The 21,330-nt window shown below is 42.7% G+C and overlaps 1 protein-coding gene and 1 pseudogene across 7 annotated transcripts in view; one reads left to right on the top strand and one right to left on the bottom strand.

Annotated features, from left to right (window-relative positions):
• The first annotated feature begins 5,219 nt into the window (after window positions 1-5,219).
• Window positions 5,220-21,330, top strand: part of TRIP11 (thyroid hormone receptor interactor 11) — a 73,045-nt gene continuing 56,934 nt past the window's right edge. For 4 of the 7 annotated variants that reach the window (XR_009210292.1, XR_004252692.2, XM_032179852.2 and 1 more), the window contains exons 1-3: window positions 5,220-5,805; window positions 12,090-12,151; window positions 19,846-19,956. Coding sequence is in view for 4 of the 7 variants with exons in the window: in XM_032179852.2 (XP_032035743.1) it covers window positions 5,667-5,805; window positions 12,090-12,151; window positions 19,846-19,956 (312 nt within the window). In the remaining 3 variants the exon portion in view is untranslated. Of the gene's footprint in view, window positions 5,806-12,089; window positions 12,152-15,100; window positions 15,156-19,845; window positions 19,957-21,330 lie in introns of those variants that run through there. The other 3 variants (XM_032179846.2, XM_032179847.2, XM_032179850.2) reach the window with 3 other exon arrangements.
• Window positions 18,279-18,813, bottom strand: LOC116456191 (prothymosin alpha-like; annotated as a pseudogene).

Here is a 21,330-nt window from a genome sequence, read left to right on the forward strand (position 1 = left end):
AATCACCCAAGCAGTTTCTCAGGCTTTTGGTATTCAGTGGAAACTTCATACCCCTTAACGTCCTCCATCCTCAGGAAAGGTAGAATGGACTAATGGTCTTTTAAAGACATCTCACCAAGCTCAGCCTCCAACTTAAAAAGGACTGGACAGTACTTTCACCTCTTGCCCTTCACAGAATTAGAGCCCATCCTCGAGATGCTACAGGGTACAGTCCATTTGAACTTTTATATGGACGCACTTTCTTGCTCGGCCCCAACCTCATTCCAGACAGCAGCCCTCTAGGCGACTATCTTCCAGTCCTCCGGCAGGCTAGACAGGAAATTCACCAGGCTGCTAATCTTCTCTTGCCTACTCCAGATTCCCAGCCATATGAAGACACCCTAGCTGGACGATCAGTTCTTATTAAGAACCTGACCCCTCAAACTCTACAGCCTCGATGGGCTGGACCCTACTTAGTCATCTATAGTACCCCAGCTGCCATCTCTCTGCAGGATCCTCCCCACTGGGTTCACCATTCCAGAATAAAGCTGTGTCCATCGGACAACCAGCCTAATCTCTCTTCTTCCTCCTGGAAGTTGCAAGTACTCTCCCCTACTTCCCTTAAACTCACTTGCATTTCTGAAAAACAGTAATAACCCTTATGAGCCTAATACATACCTTCATTCTATTAGGTCTGTTCGTCCTTACCCTACTTTTTGCAACAGGGCTTTACATAGACACCCCCACTACTTGGACTGCACCCCAAAAACTAGTCATCCCTGCTGTCTTCTGTCTAGTCATACTCCTATTCACTATTCTCAACTACTCATAAATGCCCTACTCTTGTTTACATTGCCTGTTTACACTGTTTCTCTAAGCCATCACAGCTGATATCTCCTGGTGCTATCCCCAAACCGCCACTCTTAACTCCCTCTTAGAGTGGATAGATGATCTTTGCTGGCAGGGTACCCTCCAATACTTTCACCCTGATGAAGTTCTATTCTTTACTTTTATACTCACTCTTATTCTCACTCCCATTCTTACGCCACCCTCTACCTCTCCCCAGCTATCTCCACCACACTATCAATCTTACTCTCTCCTAGCCGTTTCTAATCCCTCCTTAGCGAACAATTGCTGGCTTTGCATTTCCCTTTCTTCCTGCGCCTACACAGCTGCCCCCGCCTTACATACAGGCTGGGCAACATCTCCTGTCTCCCTACACCTCTGAACTTCCTTTAACAGCCCTCACCTTTACCCTCCTGAAGAACTTCTTTACTTTCTAGAAGGTCCAGCAAGACCTCCCCAGACATTTCACATCAGCAAGCTGCCACCCTCCTCCACACTTACTTAAAAAACCTTTCTCCTTATATCAACTCTACTCCCCCCGTATTTGGACCCCTCACAACACAAACTACTATTCCTGTGGCCGCTCCTTTACGTATCTCTCGGCAAAGACCCACTGGAATTCCCCTGGGTAACCTTTCACTTTCTTGATGTTCCTTCACTCTTCATCTCCAAAGCCCAACTACACACATCACTGAAGCAATTGGAGCCTTCCAGCTCCATATTACAGATAAGCCCTCTATCAATACAGGCAAACTTAAAAACATTAGCAGTAATTATTGCTTAGGAAGACACTTACCCTGTATTTCACTCCATCCTTGGCTACCTTCCCCTTGCTTGTCAGACTCTCCTCCCAGGCCCTCTTCTTGTTTACTTATACCCAGCCCCGTAAATAACAGTGAAAGGTTGCTCGTAGACACTCAATGTTTTCTCATACGCCATGAAAATCGAACCTTCTCCTCTACACAGTTACCTCATCAGTCCCCATTACAACCTCTGACAGCCGCCGCCCTAGCTCGATCCCTAGGAGTCTGGGTACAAGACACCCCTTTCAGCACTCCTTCTCATCTTTTTACTTTGCATTTCCAGTTTTGCCTGGCACAAGCTCTCTTCTTCCTCTGTGGATTCTCTACCTACATGTGTCTACCTGTTAACTGGACAGGCACATGCACACTCATTTTCCTTACTCCCAAAATTCAATTTGCGAATGGGACCAAAGAGCTTCCTGTTCCTCTCATGACACCGACACGACAAAAAAGGGTTATTCCACTAATATCATTGCTTGTCGGTTTAGGACTTTCTGCCTCCTCTATTCTCTCGGTACTGGAATAGAAGGCATTTCAACCTCTGTCACAACCTTCCGTAGCCTCTCTAATGACTTCTCTGCTAGCATCACAGACATATCACAAACTTTATCAGTCCTTCAGGCCCAAGTTGACTCTCTGGCTGCAGTTGTCCTCCAAAACTGCCAAGGCCTTGACTTACTCACTGCTGAAAAAGGAGGGCTCTGTGTGTGTGTGTGTGTGTGTGTGTGTGTGTGTGTGTGTGTGTCTGTGTCTGTGTGTGTGTGTATGTGTGTATATATATAATATATATATATATATATTTTTGAGATGGAGTCTCGCTCTGTCACCCAGGCAGTGGCGCATCTCGGCTCACTGCAAGCTCCACCTCCCGGGTTCATGCCATTCTCCTGCCTCAGCCTCCCGAGTACTGGGACTACAGGCGCCTGCCACCACACCCAGCTAATTTTTTGTATTTTTTTAGTAGAGACAGGGTTTCACCATGTTAGCCAGGATGGTCTCGATCTCCTGACCTCATGATCTGCCCACCTCGGCCTCCCAAAGTGCTGGGATTATAGGCATGAGCCACTGCGCCCGGCCAGGCTCTGTATGTTGTTAAATGAACAGTGTTCTTTTTACCTAAATCAATCTGGCCTGGTGTATGACAATATAAAAAAACTCAAGGACAGAGCCCAAAAACTTGCCAACCAAGCAAGTAATTATGCTGAACCCCTTGGGCACTCTCTAATTGGATGTCCTGGGTCCTCCCAATTCTTAGTCCTTTAATACCTGTTTTTCTCCTTCTCTTATTTGGACCTTGTGTCTTCTGTTTAGTTTCTCAATTCATCCAAAACCATATCCAGGCCATCACCAATCATTCTATATGGCAAATGCTCCTTCTAACAACCCCACAGTAAAACCCCTTACCACAAAATCTTCCTTCAGCTTAATCTCTCCCACCCTAGGTTCCCACGCCACCCCTAATCCCGCTTGAAGCAGCCCTGAGAAACATCGCCCATTATCTCTCCATACTACCCCCCAAAATTTTCGCCACCCCAACACTTCAACACTATTTTGTTTTATTTTTCTTATTAATATAAGAAGACAGGAAAGTCTGGCCTCTGAGCCAAGGCCTGCACGTATACATCCAGATGGCCTGAAGGAACTGAAGAATCACAAAGGAAGTGAAAATGGCTGATTCCTGCCTTAACTGATGACATTACCTTGTGAAATTCCTTCTCCTAGCTCAGAAGCTCCCCCACCAAGCACCTTGTGACCCCTCCACCCCTGCCTGCCAGAGAACAACCCCCTTTGACTGTAGTTTTCCACTACCCACCCACGGAGGGCCTTCTGCTCATTCCCACCCAAATCCTATAATACTGCCCCATCCCTAACACCCTTTGCTGACTCTCTTTTGTGACTCAGCCCACCTGCACCCAGGTGAAATAAACAGCTTTATTGCTCACACAAAGCCTGTTTGGTGGTCTCTTCACACGGACGCCCGTGACAAGTGCCTGCCACCACATCCCGCTAATTTTAGTATTTTTAGTAGAGATAGGGTTTCACCATGTTGGCCAGGCTGGTCTTGAACGCCTGACCTCAGGTGATCCACCTGCCTCGGCCTCCCAAAGTGCTGAGATTACAGGCGTAAGCCACTGCACCCGGCCCCGCTTTTTTTTTTTTTTTTTTTTTACATCCAGGAGTCACACTGGATATCTGAATGTGCTTAAAATAAAATTTACATCTCATTTTGGACGTGTTTATTAAATGCTGTCCCTGCATTCATGTGAACATCACAGCCCAGTGGTTAGATGTGCAGAGTCCGAAGCCTGACTGCCTGGGTCTGTCACTTATTAGCTGTATGACCTTGGATGGGTTACTTAACATTTCTGGGCACTGGTTTCTCATTAGTAAAATGAAGAATGGGCGCCTGTAGTCCCAGCTACTCCGGAGCCTGAGGCAGGAGAATGGCTTTAACCCGGGAGGCGGAGGTTGCAGTGAGCCTAGGTCGCGCCATTGCACTCCAGCGTGGGCCACAGAGCGAGGCTCCATCTCAAAAAAAAAAAAAATTCAGCTTTCACGGAGAATTACTATTGCCTGGTGCCATCAGATCCCAAATACTGGAGGCATTCCCAATGTTCTGTTCACAAACTGTGCAATCTGTGAGAGCCCCTCTTGTGAATATAATCAAAGTGAAAGATGCCAGTATGCTTATTGCTATGCTTAAAAGAACTGCAGATCTATCATATCCTTTTGAAACCAAAAAATGTGGAAGTCTCCCTGGCTAGATGCTGTGTGTCCACGTATCCTGCACCAATTGCTTGAAAGTCACATGACAACCTTTCTTCCTTTAGGGAAGGAAGCAAGCAAGGTAGGACTCCGTGTGTTACAGCCAGTGTGGGTAACTGAGGACTGAGGGAGGTGTGGGCACTTGCATAGCTAGTGCCGCCAATACCATAGGAGCGTTGACACTAAACGGCACTTCTCTATTAAGTTGCCCTGCCGTTCTCTAACGAGTCATTTTGAAAAACGGTTGTCCGTTTTTCAACTACTTGGGTGAGGGCAGCTTCATGAAAAAAGCTCATCGTATGTTAAAGAAGGTAGGGTTTCAATTGTGAGCCATAAAGGCACCAGAGGAGATTTCTCCTATAGAAGGAAAGTGTGTTTCCTGCTTGGACACCTGAATTTGCAACCCATCCTTTCTTTTTTCCTTTTTCCTTTTTTTTTTTGCAACCCATCCGTTCTATCTTTGTAGCCTCAGCTCCTACCATAGTGCCTGTCACGGAGCAGCTAATCGACACAGTGACGCGTGTAAGTTATTTGAAGCCACTTCCTGCGCAGTGGAACGTCCCCGCCAAGTCTCCCGGCAACGCTGGGTGTAGTCCCAATTAAAACACTAGATTTCAACAACACAAGGAGGGTCCGCAGGGTCCCCGGACTACCCACCAAGGGTCGGCTCTGCTTTGAAACGCAGCCGCAGGAGGCCGAGGAGCGCCGCGATGCCTCGGTTATCCAGGCCATTCCTCCCCCAGCCGAAGCTGGCCGGCTGCGTGGACCTAACCTTGCGCTAGGCGCTGGCTGCGGTGACCCCAGCCCGCGCTCGGTCCTCCGCGATCCCAGCCTCCCTTGCGCCAAGGACACGTCCGGCGGCTTCGCGGGGCCTGTCTACGCCACCGCGGCGCCTTTCTGTGATCCGCTGCCGCTTTCTGAGCGAGTGTCATGGCGGCCGGCGTCGAGTTGGCAGGAGTAACCCAAGGAACTGGGGAGGTCATTAGGGCTGAGGAAGAAGTGGCCCAATCTGGACGGTGGGAATGAGCAGAAGGCCCTCCGTGGGTGACTGTGTCACTAGAGGCGGGCCCCTGGTAAAATTCCAGGCCAGGCCTCTGCGTTTCTAGGCAGAACCTGGAGTCGGCCTTGCCTCAGAACCCAGCTTTGTGTTACCATATCCTGTCTCGCGAAAGCAGGCGTTCAAGGATATTTGGTCGGATCGCCCGACGCCTCTAAACGTTTTTTTTTTTTTTTTTTCCCGAGCGGACCAGGTCGTTCTCTAAACTCGCCGCGATGTCGTCCTGGCTTGGGGGCCTCGGCTCTGGATTGGGCCAGTCTCTGGGTCAAGTCGGGGGCAGCCTGGCTTCCCTCACTGGCCAGATATCAAACTTTACAAAGGATATGCTGATGGAGGGCACGGAGGAAGTGGAAGGTAACAGCTGGAGCGAGGGAAGGGAGGGCTTTTCTAAGACCCTGGGAACGTCCGTTTGGTCACTACCTTCATCAGTCAGGAGACGTGGACAGGTCGCAAAGGAATGTTGCTCCTCCCTTTTTTCTTCACACACCTCTTCTTGCCTCTTCTCAACAGATTTTCTATGATGAAAGACCACCGGGGGCCAAGGGAAGAGTCCTGGTTCTCCTCCCTTTAAATATTCTGGATATCTCAAAGTACAGTAGAGTGAGACTGCTCCTATGTTAAGTCGAGTTTATTTTCGTTTGGTTTATCCACGCCCACCACTTTGCCCTCAGTTTGGGGGCTGATCTCATTCTTAACATCTTCTTGTATTCTGACACAGTTTAAAGAATTGTATATCTGTTTTCTATTATTGTAACAGTTGAGATAACTCATAATTTAAACACTTGGTGCGTTTTGCTCTTTTCTGTCTTGAGTATGTTATGAAACACGGCCATGTTTTTCTATTTAATTGTTTTTTACTTTTCCTTGTTGTGATGATACATTGTAGCACTCCAGCTGAGAATGTATTTTTGTGTATAATCGCCCATTTCGCCCATATTTCGACAGTAGAATAGGGAAGACAACCTTATTCTTAAGGTACCCTTATTAATCTCCACTCATTTTTGAAGTCCTCAATCTTGTTTTACTAATGAATAGTGACCCAGAGTTATGGTAATCAATGGCTACGTTAATTACTATCCATTAATTACTATTTTGATTTCTTGGCATTTTAGTAAGCAATGTTTGGATCAAAACAGTTTTTAAGTTTCAATCTAAGTCTGCTCCAGGGAGATAATGGGCTGTTCTTTCGGGTGAGAGCTGCTTCTTTGACAATTGTGTTTCTTATAAATAAATTTAATAAATTAGTATTCTGGCTTAGTTTTTTTTAATTGCTAATTTAACAGATCCTTCATATTTATTTGGTTGAAATCGAGAAAGATGGTTTGATAGAAAGATAATGCTTATGTTTTGAATTTCTGTGGGGTCTATTTAGATGGAAGGAAGAATAGACTGGGGAGCTACCGAAATCCATTTTACCGCTTCAGGTTCCCCATGCCATAAATGTGCATCAGTGAGACAGGTTGGGGGATGGAAATGAAAGGGCTTCTTTATGTGTGGGGAAAAGCATGGGACCTTGAGTGTAGTCAGAAGCACAGAAGGGCTGGATAACTATGGGAAATGACTAGTCGCTCCTTGTATCCTAGATAGGGGAAAATGGTTGGCTGTTCCTTAAACCCTAAGCCAGAGAATATGCATCCCTCAACCTGGATGTCTTCCAGGTTTAAGGTGGTATTCATTTTGTTCTCCTGCCAAATGTGCTGTTTTCTCAATCTTAATGGCTTCACTCTCAGTTTCCTAAACTGTAAATCTTCATGTCCTTGTTTTTATGTCTTTTTTCATCTTCTACTTCCAGTTGGTCACGAAATCTTGTTTATCCTATGCCAGAATTGTCCTTTCCTTTATTACTCCTTATTCTTTAGATCCCTATAATCTTTCCCAGGGACTATTCCTCTTTCATGTCCTGTCACCCATTTCTCCCTACTCCAGTCCATTTTCTATTGTCTTGTCAGTTACTTTCTAAAAACAAACCTGCTTAAAAATTTCTTGACCCTGTTACAGAATAAAATCCAAACCTCTTAGTTTTGGACGGAATCTCACTCTGTTGCGTAGGCTGGATGCAGTGGCGCGATCTCGGCTCACTGCAACCTTCGCCTCCTGAGTTCAAGCAATTCTCCTGCCTCATCCTCCCAAGTAGCTGGGATTACAGGCGTGTGCCACCACACCTGGCTAATTTTTGTATTTTTTAGTAGAGATGGGGTTTCGCCATGTTGGCCAGGCTGATCTCGAACTCCTGAGACCGCAGGTGATCCTCCCGCCTCGGCCTCCCAGAGTGTTGGGATTACAGCTGTGAGCCACCGCACCCGACCTTCAATGTACCTTTTCTAGTTGCCATACCAGTTGCTGTACATGTGCACATACATATGCTTGCTTATACACACACCTTCTGTCGTATGGGATTTTGTCAGGCACTTACACAACTTCAAGCCTCTACGTGGAAAGCCCTTTCTTCTCTATTTCCTCCTTTACCCCAGAAAACAATTTTCCTGTACAACCCTGCTCATATTTCAGGTACTTAAGTACTTGGTGAACCATTCTGACTCCCACACAGTTTGAGTTGTTGAGTTGAATGTTGGTGATCTGTGTTCTAACAGAACTTTGTGGATCTCTCCCTGACAGCATTTAACATGTTGAGTTATAATATATCTGTTTTCCTGATGCCCAGAGTGGGGACTGGATTTTTTTGCTCCTTATATTACCAAATATGGGACACCTTCCTTTTGGCACATAGTAGATGCTCAATAAAAATGGCACAAGCGGGTGATTAGGAATCTGAAAAGTTGCTTAATGCCTTTATTCTTTCCCCTTTGTATTTCAATCGGACTTGCTTAACACCTAATTTATTGATTTTGTAAATTTTTAAAAATAGGGGTCTGGCCAGGTGTGGTGGTTCATACCTGTAATCTCAGCACTTTGGGAGGCCAAAGTGGGAGGATAGCTTAAAGCCAGGAGTTGGGGACTAGCCTGGGCAACACAGGGAGATCTCATCTCTACAAAAAGTTTTAAGCTGGGCATGGCGGCATGTGCCTGTAGTCTCACCTACTTGGGAGGCTGAAATGGGAGGTTTGCTTGAGCCCAGTAGTTAAAGGCTCCAGTGAGCTGTGATTGCACCACTGAACTCCAGCTTGGGTGACAGAGACGACCCTGTCTCAAAAAAATAAAGGGAAAGGAGGGTCAGAGTACAGTTCTTTTATTCATCGAACAAGTATTTATTAGTGTTTACCCTGTGTCAGTAATGAAAAATAAAACAGTTCCAAAATAGCACTATGGGGACAACTTGAAAGCCATCCATATTTACAATATCAGAAGGTTGCAGTTTTACCTAACACTACTGATTTATTCAAGGTTAGGAGCTTGGGCTTTTAAATCAGAGAGACATGGGTTGAAATTCTGCTTTTGTGCATTACAAGTTGTGGGATTTTTGGCAAATTATTAGAAATTAATCTCCAAAAGCACAGTTTCCTTATCTGTTAAATAGGGATAATCATACCTATTGTGAGGTTGAGAGGATTAAATGAAATCATGAGTGTAAAATGCCTGGAATTGTGCCTAGCAAATCGTAAACATTAATGAATGGTAAATGTCATATTTGCCCTTATTGACAAAGTCAGAATATTTTTGTCTGCATAATATCTCCCCTTTGTACTTAAAAAGGCCAAGTTTTTCTTGTCAGGGGAGGTATGGAGTTTGCATGAACTTGTAAAATCCCTTTTTAAAATAGTTGCAGCTTTTAACAATTACCTTCCTAAACAAATTAGATTATACCTTGTCCTCTTCAGAGTAGCAATTAAACAGTCCTTTCATAGTTTCAAGCAAGATGTACACCCAACCACAGATGTAACCCTACCTGGTGATTTTCTAAACAAGAGTGTTTGTCACTGTAATTACTGCATGCTTCTTTTGACTTAAACCAAGCTTGTCCAACCTGTGGTCTGCAGGCCACATGTGGCCCAGGATGGGTTTTGAATGAGACCCAACACAAATTCATAAATGTGCTTAAAATATTATGAGTTTTTCTGGCTGGGCGCGGTGGCTCACACCTGTAATCCCAGCAGTTTGGGAGCACTTTGAGGAGGGCCTCAGGATCACCTGAGGTCAAGAGTTTACGGCCAGCCTGGCCAACATGGTGAAACCTCATCTCTTTACTAAAAAATACAAAAATTAGCTGGGCGTGGTGGCGCAGGCCTATAGTCCCAGCTACCGGGGAGGCTGAGGTGGGAGAATCACTTGAACCCAGGAGGCAGAGGTTGCAGTGAGCTGAGATTGTGCCACTACACTCCAGCCTGGGCAATAGAGCGAAACTCTGTCTCAAAAAAATAAAAAATAAATAAAAAAAAAATGAGGTTTTTTGCGATTTTTTTTTTTTAAAGCTCATTAGCAATTGTTAGTGTATTTTATGTATGGCCCAAGACAGTTCTTCCAGTATGGCCCAGGGAAGCCAAAAAATTGGACACTCCTAATAAACTGTAGTCCAGATAAGTTATTTTTATATTAAGGAGCTGTGAGTAATGAAAAAAGTACTAGTACTTAGAAAAAAATCTAACTCTGGATGATGATTTTCTTTTCTTTTTTTCTTTTTTTTTTTTTTGAGACCGAGTCTTGCTCTGTCGCCCAGGCTGGAGTGCAGTGGCACGATCTTGGCTCAGTGCAGCTTCTGCTGCCCCAGTTCAAGCAATTTCTCCTGCCTCAGCCTCCTAAGTAGCTGGGATTACAGATTACAGGCACCTACCACCATGACTGGCCAGTTTTTTTTTTTGTATTGTTAGTAGAGATGGAGTTTTGCCATATTGGCCAGGGTTGTCTTGAACTCCTGACTCAAGTGATCCACCTGCCTTGGCCTCCCAAAGTGCTGGGATTACAGGCGTGGGCCACTGAGACCAGCCAGATGATGATTTTCTAATAGCATTAGTGGTGCTATGTTGACACTGCTGGGCTCTGACTCTACTTTTAAATGAAAATGTACAAAACCAAGGGCCATGCATGGTGACTTATACCTGTAATCCCAGCACTTTGGGAGGCTGAGTGTGGAGGAATCCCTAAGGCTAGTTCGAGACCTGCCTGGGCAACACAGTGAAACCTCATCTCTCCAAAAAAGTAAAAAAATTAGGTAGGTGTGGTCGCATGTGCCTGTAGTTCCAACTACTTGGAAGGCTGAAGCGACAGAGTTTGAGGCTACAGTGAGCCATGATCACACCACTATACTCCAGCCTAGGTGGCAGAGTGAAGTGAGACCCTTTCCAAGAAAATTAAAAAATAAAGATGAAAATGTAGAAAACCAGACTGAGCTCATTCCCATTTTTAATAAATTGTGTCTATGTTACTTTAAATAAGTGTTCTCAGTATATTTTTCTTCGTTTATAGGTCACTTATTATTTGATAGTATTGAGAGCAGAAGTTAGTCACAGAGCAGGAGCACTTATCTCAGACAAACAGTGCCACTTTAAGTTCCAGCTCCCTTTCCTTTTTTTTTTTTTTGGAGACAGAGTCTCACTCTGTCGCTCAGGCTGGAGTGCAGTGGCACAGTGTCGGCTCACTGCAACCTCCACCTCCCAGGTTCAAGCAATTCTTCTGCCTCAGCCTCCTGAGTAGCTGGGATTACAGGTGTGTGCCACCACACCTGGCTAATTTTTGTATTTTTAGTAGAGACGAGGTTTTACCTGTTGGCCAGGCTGGTCTCAAACTCCCAATCTCAACGTGATCCACCCACCTTGGCCTCCCAAAGTGATGGGATTATAGGCGGTGAGCCACCGCACCCGACCTCCAGCTCCCTTTCTAGCCTCATGCATTTCAAGGAAGTCACTTCTCTTCTAACTACAAGCAGCCAGAAAAAGCAGACAGTAAAACACATACAGAGGGAGTGCTCGGGCACAAAGGGAGGTAGGGGGAAAGTCTCTTGGATAACTGCCAAACTTCACTCTCATACAATGGGCCCCAGTAAAGCAGTGGGCCTTAGAAAGCACATTCCTTTCCCTTCAGGTGCACTAAAATAGGGAAGCTAAAGCAGACTCGGGGGGTATGCCTGCAGCTCTAGAAAAAAATGGAACAAACACACAACTCTCCCTCCCAGATAAGCACTACAAAAAAACACAGAAGCAGTCTAAGCCTCTAATAAACTCTCCCACCCTAAATTCTTAAAAACTCTTAGTCTGGAAAAGAGTGTGCCTCTAACCTAACTCAGCCGAACGCCCCTCTCAGATTTGTTTTCTCTAAAATAAACCTGTCTTAACTGGCAAGCCACCCTTTGTGTTTCTCTCCTCTTTCTTCAATTCTTACAGTTAGAAATAAGGCCTGAAGCCCCAGTTGAGTAAGCTTCATCTAAAATTATAGCAGCATTAGCCCACAGAGAAATAGTTTTAATTTCTAAAGCTTAATTTCCCACAACAAAATTTTAATGAACATTTCTAAGGGGTAAAGGTAGACATCCTAAGGGCATAGGCAAAAAGAATGACTTTTATGACAATGAAGAACATTAGTGTCAGTGAAAAGTTGTTATGGAAATAAAGCGATTTGTTTTTTCTGAATGCTTTCATATCAGCCTACTATTCCGTGTAAACTCAGTGAAATGTATTTTCTTGAGAATACCTGTTTATTACTTCATATGGTATTGATTAAATATTCAATATTTGCTATTTCTCTTGTAGCAGAATTACCTGATTCTAGGACAAAGGAAATTGAAGCCATTCATGCAATCTTGAGATCAGAGGTAAGGAAAATCAAAGACTACTTAGATTTTTCTTTTTTGAAGTCATGAAGGTTACACAAACATTACTTTGATCCTTTCTTTTTAAATGTACTGCTTAGCACTTTTTTCTCTTCTTGTTTAATCTTGATTTTTTTTGAGCTTTTATCAACCTTCTGTAGATGAAAAATATATTTACCTGTTACTGCAGTTTGCTATTCTTTAATATTCCCATCTCTATTTCTGTATAAGTAGGAAAACTGCCAAATGTGGAAATAATAGTATCAATAATTTATCATAATCCAGGGTTTACTGTGTTCTAACAGCATACTAAATTGCAGTGGCACATTTATTTAAGAATAATTTTTTTTTTTTTTTTTTTTTTGAGACAGGGTCTCACTCTGTCACCCAGCCTGGAGTGCAGTGGCACCATCTTGGCTCACTACAACCTCCACCTCCTGGGTTCAAGCAATTCTTCTGCCTCAGCCCCCTGAGTAGCTGGGACTACAGGTGCACGCTACCACACCTGGCTAAGTTTTTGTATTTTTAGTAGAGACAGGGTTTCACCATATTGGCCAGGCTGGTCTCAAACTCCTGACCTCGTGATTCACCCACCTTAGCCTCCCAAAGTGTTGGGATTACAGACATAAGCCACCATGCCTGGCTATGTATAATATTAAGAATGCAATTCTGTTTAACCTAGAGCTTTTTAAACACTAAAATGATAATAATAATTGGATACAAAAAAGTTAAGAATATAGGAATAGCAGCCAGGCACAGTGGCTCATGTCTGTAATCCGAGCACTTTGGGAAGCCGAGGTGGGTGGATCACTTGAGGTCAGGAGTTTGGGACAAGCCTGGCCAACATGGTGAAACCCCATCTCTAACTAAAAATACAAAAAAATTAGCCGGATGTGGTGGTGCACACCTGTAACCCCAGCTACTCAGGAGGCTGAGGCAGGAAAATTGCTGGAAACTGGGAGGCGGAGGTTGCACTGAGCCGAGATCACGCCATTGCATTCCAGCCTGAGTGACAGAGAAAAACTCCATCCAAAAAAAGAAAAAAAGGATACAGGAATAGCAAATTAATTTTAATGTTTTATTCATTATTAGGGTCTAGATTGGGCACAGTGGCTCATGCCTGTAATCTCAGCACTTTGGAGGTGGAGGTGGGAGGATGGCTTGAGGCCAGGAGTTTGAGACCGGTTACAAAAAATAAAGATAAAAAAATTAGTCAAGGTGTGGTGGTGGGTGTCTGTAGTCCCAGCTACTCGTGAGGCTGAGGTGGGAGGATCACCTGATCTTAGGGCCCAGGAAGTCAAGACTGCCGTGAGCTGTGATCCTGCCACCATATTCCAGCCTGGGCGACAGAGTGAGACCTTGTATCAAAAAAAGAAAAAGACATTTTAATAATTTAAATACAGCAAATCCAAATTTTTATTTAATTTTTTTCTGGTTTTGAAAGCATAAAGACTCAAAATAAGCAATGTTCTTTGAATTCAGTTAACTGCTTTTTAACCCTTAACTGCATAACCTGGAATATCTTTATCTTGTAAAATATTGATTCCAAATTTCAGTTACCTCTCTAATAGACTTCAGGTTATTATTACTTCTAGTTCTTTTTGTTGTGGTGGTTGTTTTGAGACAGGGTCTTGCTTTTTTGCCCAGGCTGGAATACAGTGGCACAATCATAGCTCACTGCAACCTTGAACTTCTGGGCTCAAGTGATCGTTCTGCGTCGGCCTCTTGAGTAGCTGGTACCACAGGCATGCAACACCACACCCAGCTAATTTAAAAAAATTTTTTGTAATAGACCAGGCACGGTGGCTTGTGCCTATAATCCCAGCACTTTGGGAGGCTGAGGTGCGCAGATCACTTGAGGTCAGCTTGATCAACATGGTGAAACCCCGTCTCTACTAAAAATATAAAAATTAGCTGGATATGGTGGTGGGCACCTGTAATCCCAGCTACTTGGGAGGCTGAGGCAGGAGAATCACTTGAACCCGGGATGTGGAGGTTGCAGTGAGCCAAGATCGTACCATTGCACTCCAGCCTAAGCAAGACTCCGTCTCCAATAAATAAGTAAGTAAGTAAGTAAATAAATAAATAAATAAAATTTTTTGTAGGGACTATGTCTTGCTCTGTTGCCCAGGCTGGTCTCAAACTCCTGGCTTCAAGCAGTCTTTCCACCTTGGCCTCTGAAAGTGCTGGGATTACAGGCATGAGCCACCATGTCCAGCCTGGTTCTTCTTGATTGTGTCATTAAAACCAATACTTTTGAAAATTTTAATGGCTCATGATTTTGTTGAAGAGATGATGGCTGTCATCTTTGCTCTATAATTTCAAAAGCATGTTTATTCTTAGATTTGTAAATGCCAATTAGAATGATCAGTCCACTGAGTTTTTTTCATTTCTGTGTCATCTGTTTCCTCCCAGTTGCCTTTGTATACACACCTGCCTTAAGCCTTCTATGTATGAACATATCAAGTAAATGTTGGTGTACAAATATACATGATGAAAGAATACTGTCACGTGGCCGGGCATGGTGGCTCACACCTGTAATCCCAGCACTTTGGGAGGCCGAGGCGGGTGGATCACCTGAGTTCGAGACCAGCCTGACCAACATGGAGAAACCCTGTCTCTACTAAAAATACAAAATTCGCTGGGCATGGTGGCACATGCCTGTAATCCCAGCTACTCGGGAGGCTGAGGCAGGAGAATCACTTGAACCTGGGAGGTAGAGGTTGCAGTGAGCCAAGATCCCGCCATTGCACTCCAGCTTGGGCAGCAAGAGCAAGACTCTTTCAAAAAAATTAAAAAATAAAAAAAGAATACTGTCATGTATCTGCTTAGCAAAATGAAATGGTTTAGGTCCTTGTCACAAAATAATGCAGAGTGAAGTATTTTCCTGTTGAATGACTAATTGATGTGAAAGCCATATTTCTTTTTTGTTCTTAGAAATATATTGTTCACTCATCAATTCTTGACTTTGAAAATTCTTCCAGGATATTGCCATCTGAAGATTTGTGTAAGATTTCACTTCTACAGTCAGTTTCACCATAACCATTAGACTCTAGGATGCTGCTTTCTGTCTCTTTGCATTCATCTTCTAAGTTGTCTAATAATTGTGAATGTTTTCCTTTGTCAGTTCTCCTCATCAAATAATTAAAAATTCTGTGTTTTTAACTGTGTTCAATGAAAGAGAAAAAAAAACTACAAAAAGTGGTATCTGTAGACAGCTGTTTTCTTTTAAAAAGAATGATATAGGCCAGGCATGGTGGATCACGCCTGTAATCCCAGCACTTTGGGAGGCTGAGGTGGGCAGATGATGAGGTCAGGAGTTCGAGACCAGCCTGACCGACATGGTGAAACCCCATCTCTACAAAAAATACAAAAATTAGCTGGGTGTGGTAGCACGTGCCTCTAATCCCAGCTATTCAGGAGGCTGAGGCAGGAGAATCGCTTGAACCTGGGAGGCAGAGGTTGCAGTGAGCCGAGATTGTGCCAGTACACTCCAGCCTGGGCAACAGAGTGAGACTCCATCTCAAAAAAAAAAAAAAAAAAAAAATGTAATACTCTGGGCAATGCAGTCAGAAAACTGGTTATTTTACCATTGCATCATTCTCCTAGGTGATTTCATAAGTTTTCCGTTTTCTTCTTATTGTCATCTTTAAAATAGTTGGGAATAATTTTTTAAATGACTTTTAAAAATTCCCATGATAGTAAAAGAGCAAAATGTTTTAAGATACAGAAAATACAAGTTGATTATGCTCCCATGATATTTCTTAGATTTATAAAAAGATCCATGGTACCCTATGGTAATTGTAAGATAGAATATTTTATTCTATTTTTAAAAATAGGTAAATTTTCTCTTTGTTGGTAGACCTCTCAGAAAGAATAAAAATCATAAATACCAAGTTTTACAAATAGGACTGCCTAAAAAAGAAATTAAGTTGATTTCAGTGGACCCTAATGGTATAACCAAGGATTAAGCAGGACAGAATATTTTAAGATATGAGTGTCCTATGGATTTCAACAGCAGAAATGTAGTATAACTTTAGAGGGACTGTGGCTAGAACTGGAGGCCACCAGGAGCCTGTCTCTCTTTTCATTTGTACTCTCTTCTCTTCTTTCTATGCATTTATTCTTTTCTCCTTTCAGACCAGCCCCCTCTGTTCCATATTCCATATGATAGAAAATATTATCTCTGGCAACTCTTTTCATGTTTTATGGGTTCAGCCACATGAAGAGAAACTGTCCTTCATTTGCTCTCTCAGCCTTTCTTTTTGTTTTGAGACAGGGTCTTGCTCTGTCACCCAGGTTGGAGTGCAGTGGTGTGATCATGGCTCCCCTGCAGCCTTGACCCCTCAGGCTCAAGCAGTCTTCCCTCCTCAGCCTCCTGAGTAGCTGGGACTATGGGTGCAAGCCGACACGCCCAGCTAATTTTTGTATTTGTATTTTTTGTTCTTTACGTTGCCCAGGCTGGTCTTGCACTCCTGGGCTCAAGTGAACCTCCTGCCTCAGCCTCCCAAAGTGCTGAGATTACAGGCATGAGCCACTACACCTAGCCCTTTCTTAATCTTTCTGACTCTCATATGGCTATGGAGATGAGGGCAGACAACCAAGTAGATATTAACCATATTCAAAGTTTTACAGGTTCTGTTTATTAATCAGAGTTAAATAAATAACCTTAGGTATTTTTGTGTGAAAAAAAACCTGAACTGAACTTTTATAACCAGGGTTTGACTTCAGTATATTATATCGCTGAGTTATATATGGTGTTTTTCATATAAACAGCTTACAGAAAGTCATGCAAAAGCAGCCAGTAGAATAGAAGGTAATCAGCTGTTGTGACCATTGGTCCTGTTTCTTACTACTAGTTCTTCAGGATAATTAAGGTCTCTGTTAGATTTCTGGGGATAGAGTCCCAAACTAGGATTTGTGGATGCGATAATTATTCAATTATTCCATTGGTTTTCTCTGGGAATTTATGTAATCTTCCTGGATCATTATTTTCACATCTGTTGACATCAGAAGTTCCTAGAATCTAAGAAGAAAACAAATGACATCCCCAAAGTGAAAAAGTCTTCACCTTTTAGCAAGAGCTTTCTTTCTCACCATCAGTCTTCTTTTTCTCATTCATCGTTGTTAAACCGTGTTTGTGGGTATATTAGTAGAATGCTTAGTAAATTGTTATCTGCAATGATTTATAAATTCTTTTTTGTAGAGAGTTTGAGTATCCATTTCTTTTGCCCCATTATGTTCTTTTTTTTTTTTTTTTGTTAGAACAACTCAGCAAAACAAAATTCCTATTTATTGTTGGACAACATTGTCTCACACATACATCAAACAGGCCAAAAAAAATAAACAGCAACTTCATAGACAAAAAAGGTAAAAAAAGAAATCTTTTATCTTTGGCCTTTTTAACCATCTCATACAAACCAACTACTTATAGTACAGCTAAGTACATACACAAAAAAGTTACTGGAATGCTTGGAATAAGATTGTTTTTCTGTTGTCGTTTTTGCTTTTTTTACAAGGTTTTTTTCCTCCTTTGAGATTATAATGAACATGGTCACACCACAAGTAAAGTCAGAAGTAGGACAAAGAACACTCCGAAGGCTGGTTTGGTCATCCGAGATCATTAAAAATGACCCTAACAATATGTACAAAAATATAAAATGTAAATAAAAAATACAAACAAATTTCCTTTTTACAGTACTTTTAAGAAAGAAAGCAGGGCCTTGGAAGTTTTGGTTCTTTTTCCTCCCCTGTTGCAAATTCTCATGGCTTGGGTTGGGTGGTGGAGAGTGCGTGTCATCTGCTGGTGGCACTGCCCACGGTGGGCGGGCGGGCCTCTCTACTCGAAGGTGACCACGTTTAGATTCTGAGAGGGGAAGTGGAGGGTGAATAGGTCACGGCGGCCTTTTTTTTTAGTTTAACGTTTCCTTTTTTTTTTTTTTTTTTTTTTGAGACGGAGTCTCGCTCTATCGCCCAGGCTGGAGTGCAGTGGCGCAATCTCGGCTCACTGCAAGCTCCGCCTCCCGGGTTCATGCCATTCTCCTGCCTCAGCCTCTCCGAGTAGCTGGGACTACAGGCGCCCGCCACCACGCCCGGCTAATTTTTTTGTATTTTTAGTAGAGACGGGGTTTCACCGTGGTCTCGATCTCCCGACCTCGTGATCCGCCCGAACGTTTCCTTTTTTGCTGTGTAGTCATCCTCGTCGGTCTTCTACTTCTTGGTATCAACATCGTCATCCTCATCATCTTCAGCTGCCCGCTTGCCCGTAGCTGACTCAGCTTCCTCATCTTCATCTCCATTCTTCTTCCTCACCATCACCTTCTTCTTGCTCCTCCTCTTCCTCCCCACCTTCTTCCTATTTTTCATCTACCTCATTGTCAGCCTCCTGCTCCCCATTTTCCTCGTTAGCAGGGGCGTCTCTTCCATTTTCCGCCTCTTCCACAACTTCCTCCTTCTTTAAGTCCTTGGTGGTGATTTCGGAGCTGTTGTCTACGGCTGCGTCTGACATGGTGGGGCACGCCGGTGATCCGATGCAGGGGATTAAAAAGAAAGTCCCTGAACTCTCAGTTCAGGGACTCTGGCGATAAAGCTGCCGGAGTCCGCGGCAGCGGAGAAGGCGGCTGCGGCGAGCAAGGAGGCGGACGAGGAACAATGCAAAGATGGCTTTTCAGAGCAGCCAGTGGGGCGCCCCATTATGTTTTTATTATTTCATTCAAATAAGGAATGATAATAGGTTAAGATAATTTAATATTTAGGTACATAGAATTTGAGTAATTTTTTTCATGTTTTTCAACATCTTAAAAGACAGTGTGTGATGTCTAGGTTCATTGAATCAGGCTATTCTGTGTACTTTTAACTTTTTTCAAACAGTTCTAGTAGTGGTTTTCAAATTGGATTTTTTCCGAGATCCTTCAGGGATCCTGAAAGACAAGCAAATTATGTGAGATTTTAGCCTCCTCCCTGTACTTCAACCAGAAAGATTTCTTTTAAAAAAAAGTTCTGTTTGGGGAAGAAAACAAAAGTTCAAACATGTAATCCATGTATTTACTAGATATGTATTGACTACTGTATGCTAGAACTGGGTATACAAAGATGGAGAAACGTTGATTAGTGGCCTTTTCTTAGCAGAAAATCAATCTGAGCAAAATGTTAATATTTCACTGTTTGGCTTAGAATTATGCATATTCTGTATAAACATGGTCAGTGCTTTTTTTTTTTTTTTTTTTTTTTTTGAGACGGAGTCTCGCTCTGTCACCAGGCTCGAATGTAATGGCATGATCTCGGCTCACTGCAACCTCTGCCTCCCGGGTTCAAGCAATTCCCCTGCCTCAGCCTCGCAAGTAGCTGGGATTACAGGCACGCACCACCACGCCCGTCTAATTTTTTTTTGTATTTTAGTAGAGATGGGGTTTCACCATGTTGGCCAGGATGGTCTCGATCTCCTGACCTCGTGATCTGCCCACCTTGGCTTCCCCAAGTGCTGGGATTACAGGTGTGAGCCACCGTGCCCGGCTAGTCAGTGCATTTTTAACTTTAATTTAAAAGCATATTTTAAAGTCCAGAATTCTGTCTGAGACCTTTTATATTTGACTTTTTTTGGGGGAGGGGGAAGCAGTACGTTTTTCATAATGCCGTGCACATAACTAATTACATGTTTTACTTGCAGTCTTTTTGTTGAAAATACTTTTTTTTTCTAGAATGAAAGGCTTAAGAAGCTTTGTACTGATCTAGAAGAGAAACATGAAGCATCAGAGATTCAAATAAAGCAGCAATCTACAAGTTACCGAAATCAACTTCAACAAAAAGAGGTAAATGTTATCACAGTTACTTCACATGTACTTCACTGTAATGTATTTAGGTATGTTTTTAGAGTTAGAATATAAACCGAGGTATATTCAGATCTATAAAAATATTGAAAAGGTGATGAATTTAATAATTTTCGACTCAGTTTGATATCCCTTATTTAATAAGAACTTTATAAGGTAATGTAAACTTTATAAAGTTTACATTATTATAAACCAACCTGTGTGAAGTATAATTTTTTTCTTTCCAAAAGAAGAAGAAAAAGTTTTTGTACAAAATATCTTTAGGTATCTGTTGCTTATAATTTCTGATTTTATGAAGCCTAATATTTGTTGTATTGGCGTGTGCTTGATTTTCCATGGAGAAACAATATTAAATATATTATAATTTGCGTATAATTGCTTTATAAATGTTTTTGGGTTTTTTTAGTTTGAAATGGCTACTTTGGAATTGATTAATCTTTGCTTTACAGTGCTGGTAGTAGATATTATATAATTTAATGTTACTCTGAATCCTTTTTTTTTTTTTTTGAGACAGAGGCTCGCTCTGTCGCCCAGGCTGGAGTGCAGTGGCGCGATCTCGGCTCACTGCAAGCTCCGCCTCCTGGGTTCACGCCATTCTCCTGCCTCAGCCTCCCGTGTAGCTGGGACTACAGGCGCCCGCCACCACGCCTGGCTAATTTTTCTGTCTGTATTTTTAGTAGAGACGGAGTTTCACCGTGTTAGCCAGGATGGTCTCGATCTCCTGACCACGTGATCCGCCCGCCTCGGCCTCCCAAAGTGCTGGGATTACAGGCTTGAGCCACCGCGCCCGGCCACTCTGAATCCTTAAAATACAGTCTGTGTCCTCATGTCGTGCTGTTACTGAATTCTCTTTAGTGTTTAGTACGTAAGTGGCCCCCAATAAATACTTACATTGAATTGAACCATTTCCTGTTATATTATCCAGATCATTTGGATGTTTTTCAGTTTGTTGACTGAATGTTCATTTCTACCATAACTATATATTTGGGTTTTTAAAATTTAGGTGTCATGTTTTCTAATTCCTGTGCTTTCTAATTCCTGTGCTTTCTAGTTCCTTTAGTGACATGCTAAGGTGAAAGATAAAAGTATAGCACGTTAAAGATATACATAGGTATTGAAAGTAGTGCTTAAATTTCCAATTTGTTAGGAAGTGATAATTTCATAAAATACAATATAAAATGAGTTACTATAAAAATAAAATGAATACTAAAAAAAGCAAAGTTGCAAGTTCAAATAATTTTTTTTTTTTTTTTTTGGACAGAGTCCTGCTCTGTCGCCCAGGCTGAAGTGCAGTGGTGCGATCTCGGCTCACTGCAACCTCTGCATTCCAGTTCAAGCAATTCTCGTGCCTCAGCC

The sequence above is a fragment of the Hylobates moloch genome, unplaced genomic scaffold (assembly GCF_009828535.3).
Source record: "Hylobates moloch isolate HMO894 unplaced genomic scaffold, HMol_V3 SCAFFOLD_16, whole genome shotgun sequence".
NCBI lineage: Eukaryota > Metazoa > Chordata > Mammalia > Primates > Hylobatidae > Hylobates > Hylobates moloch.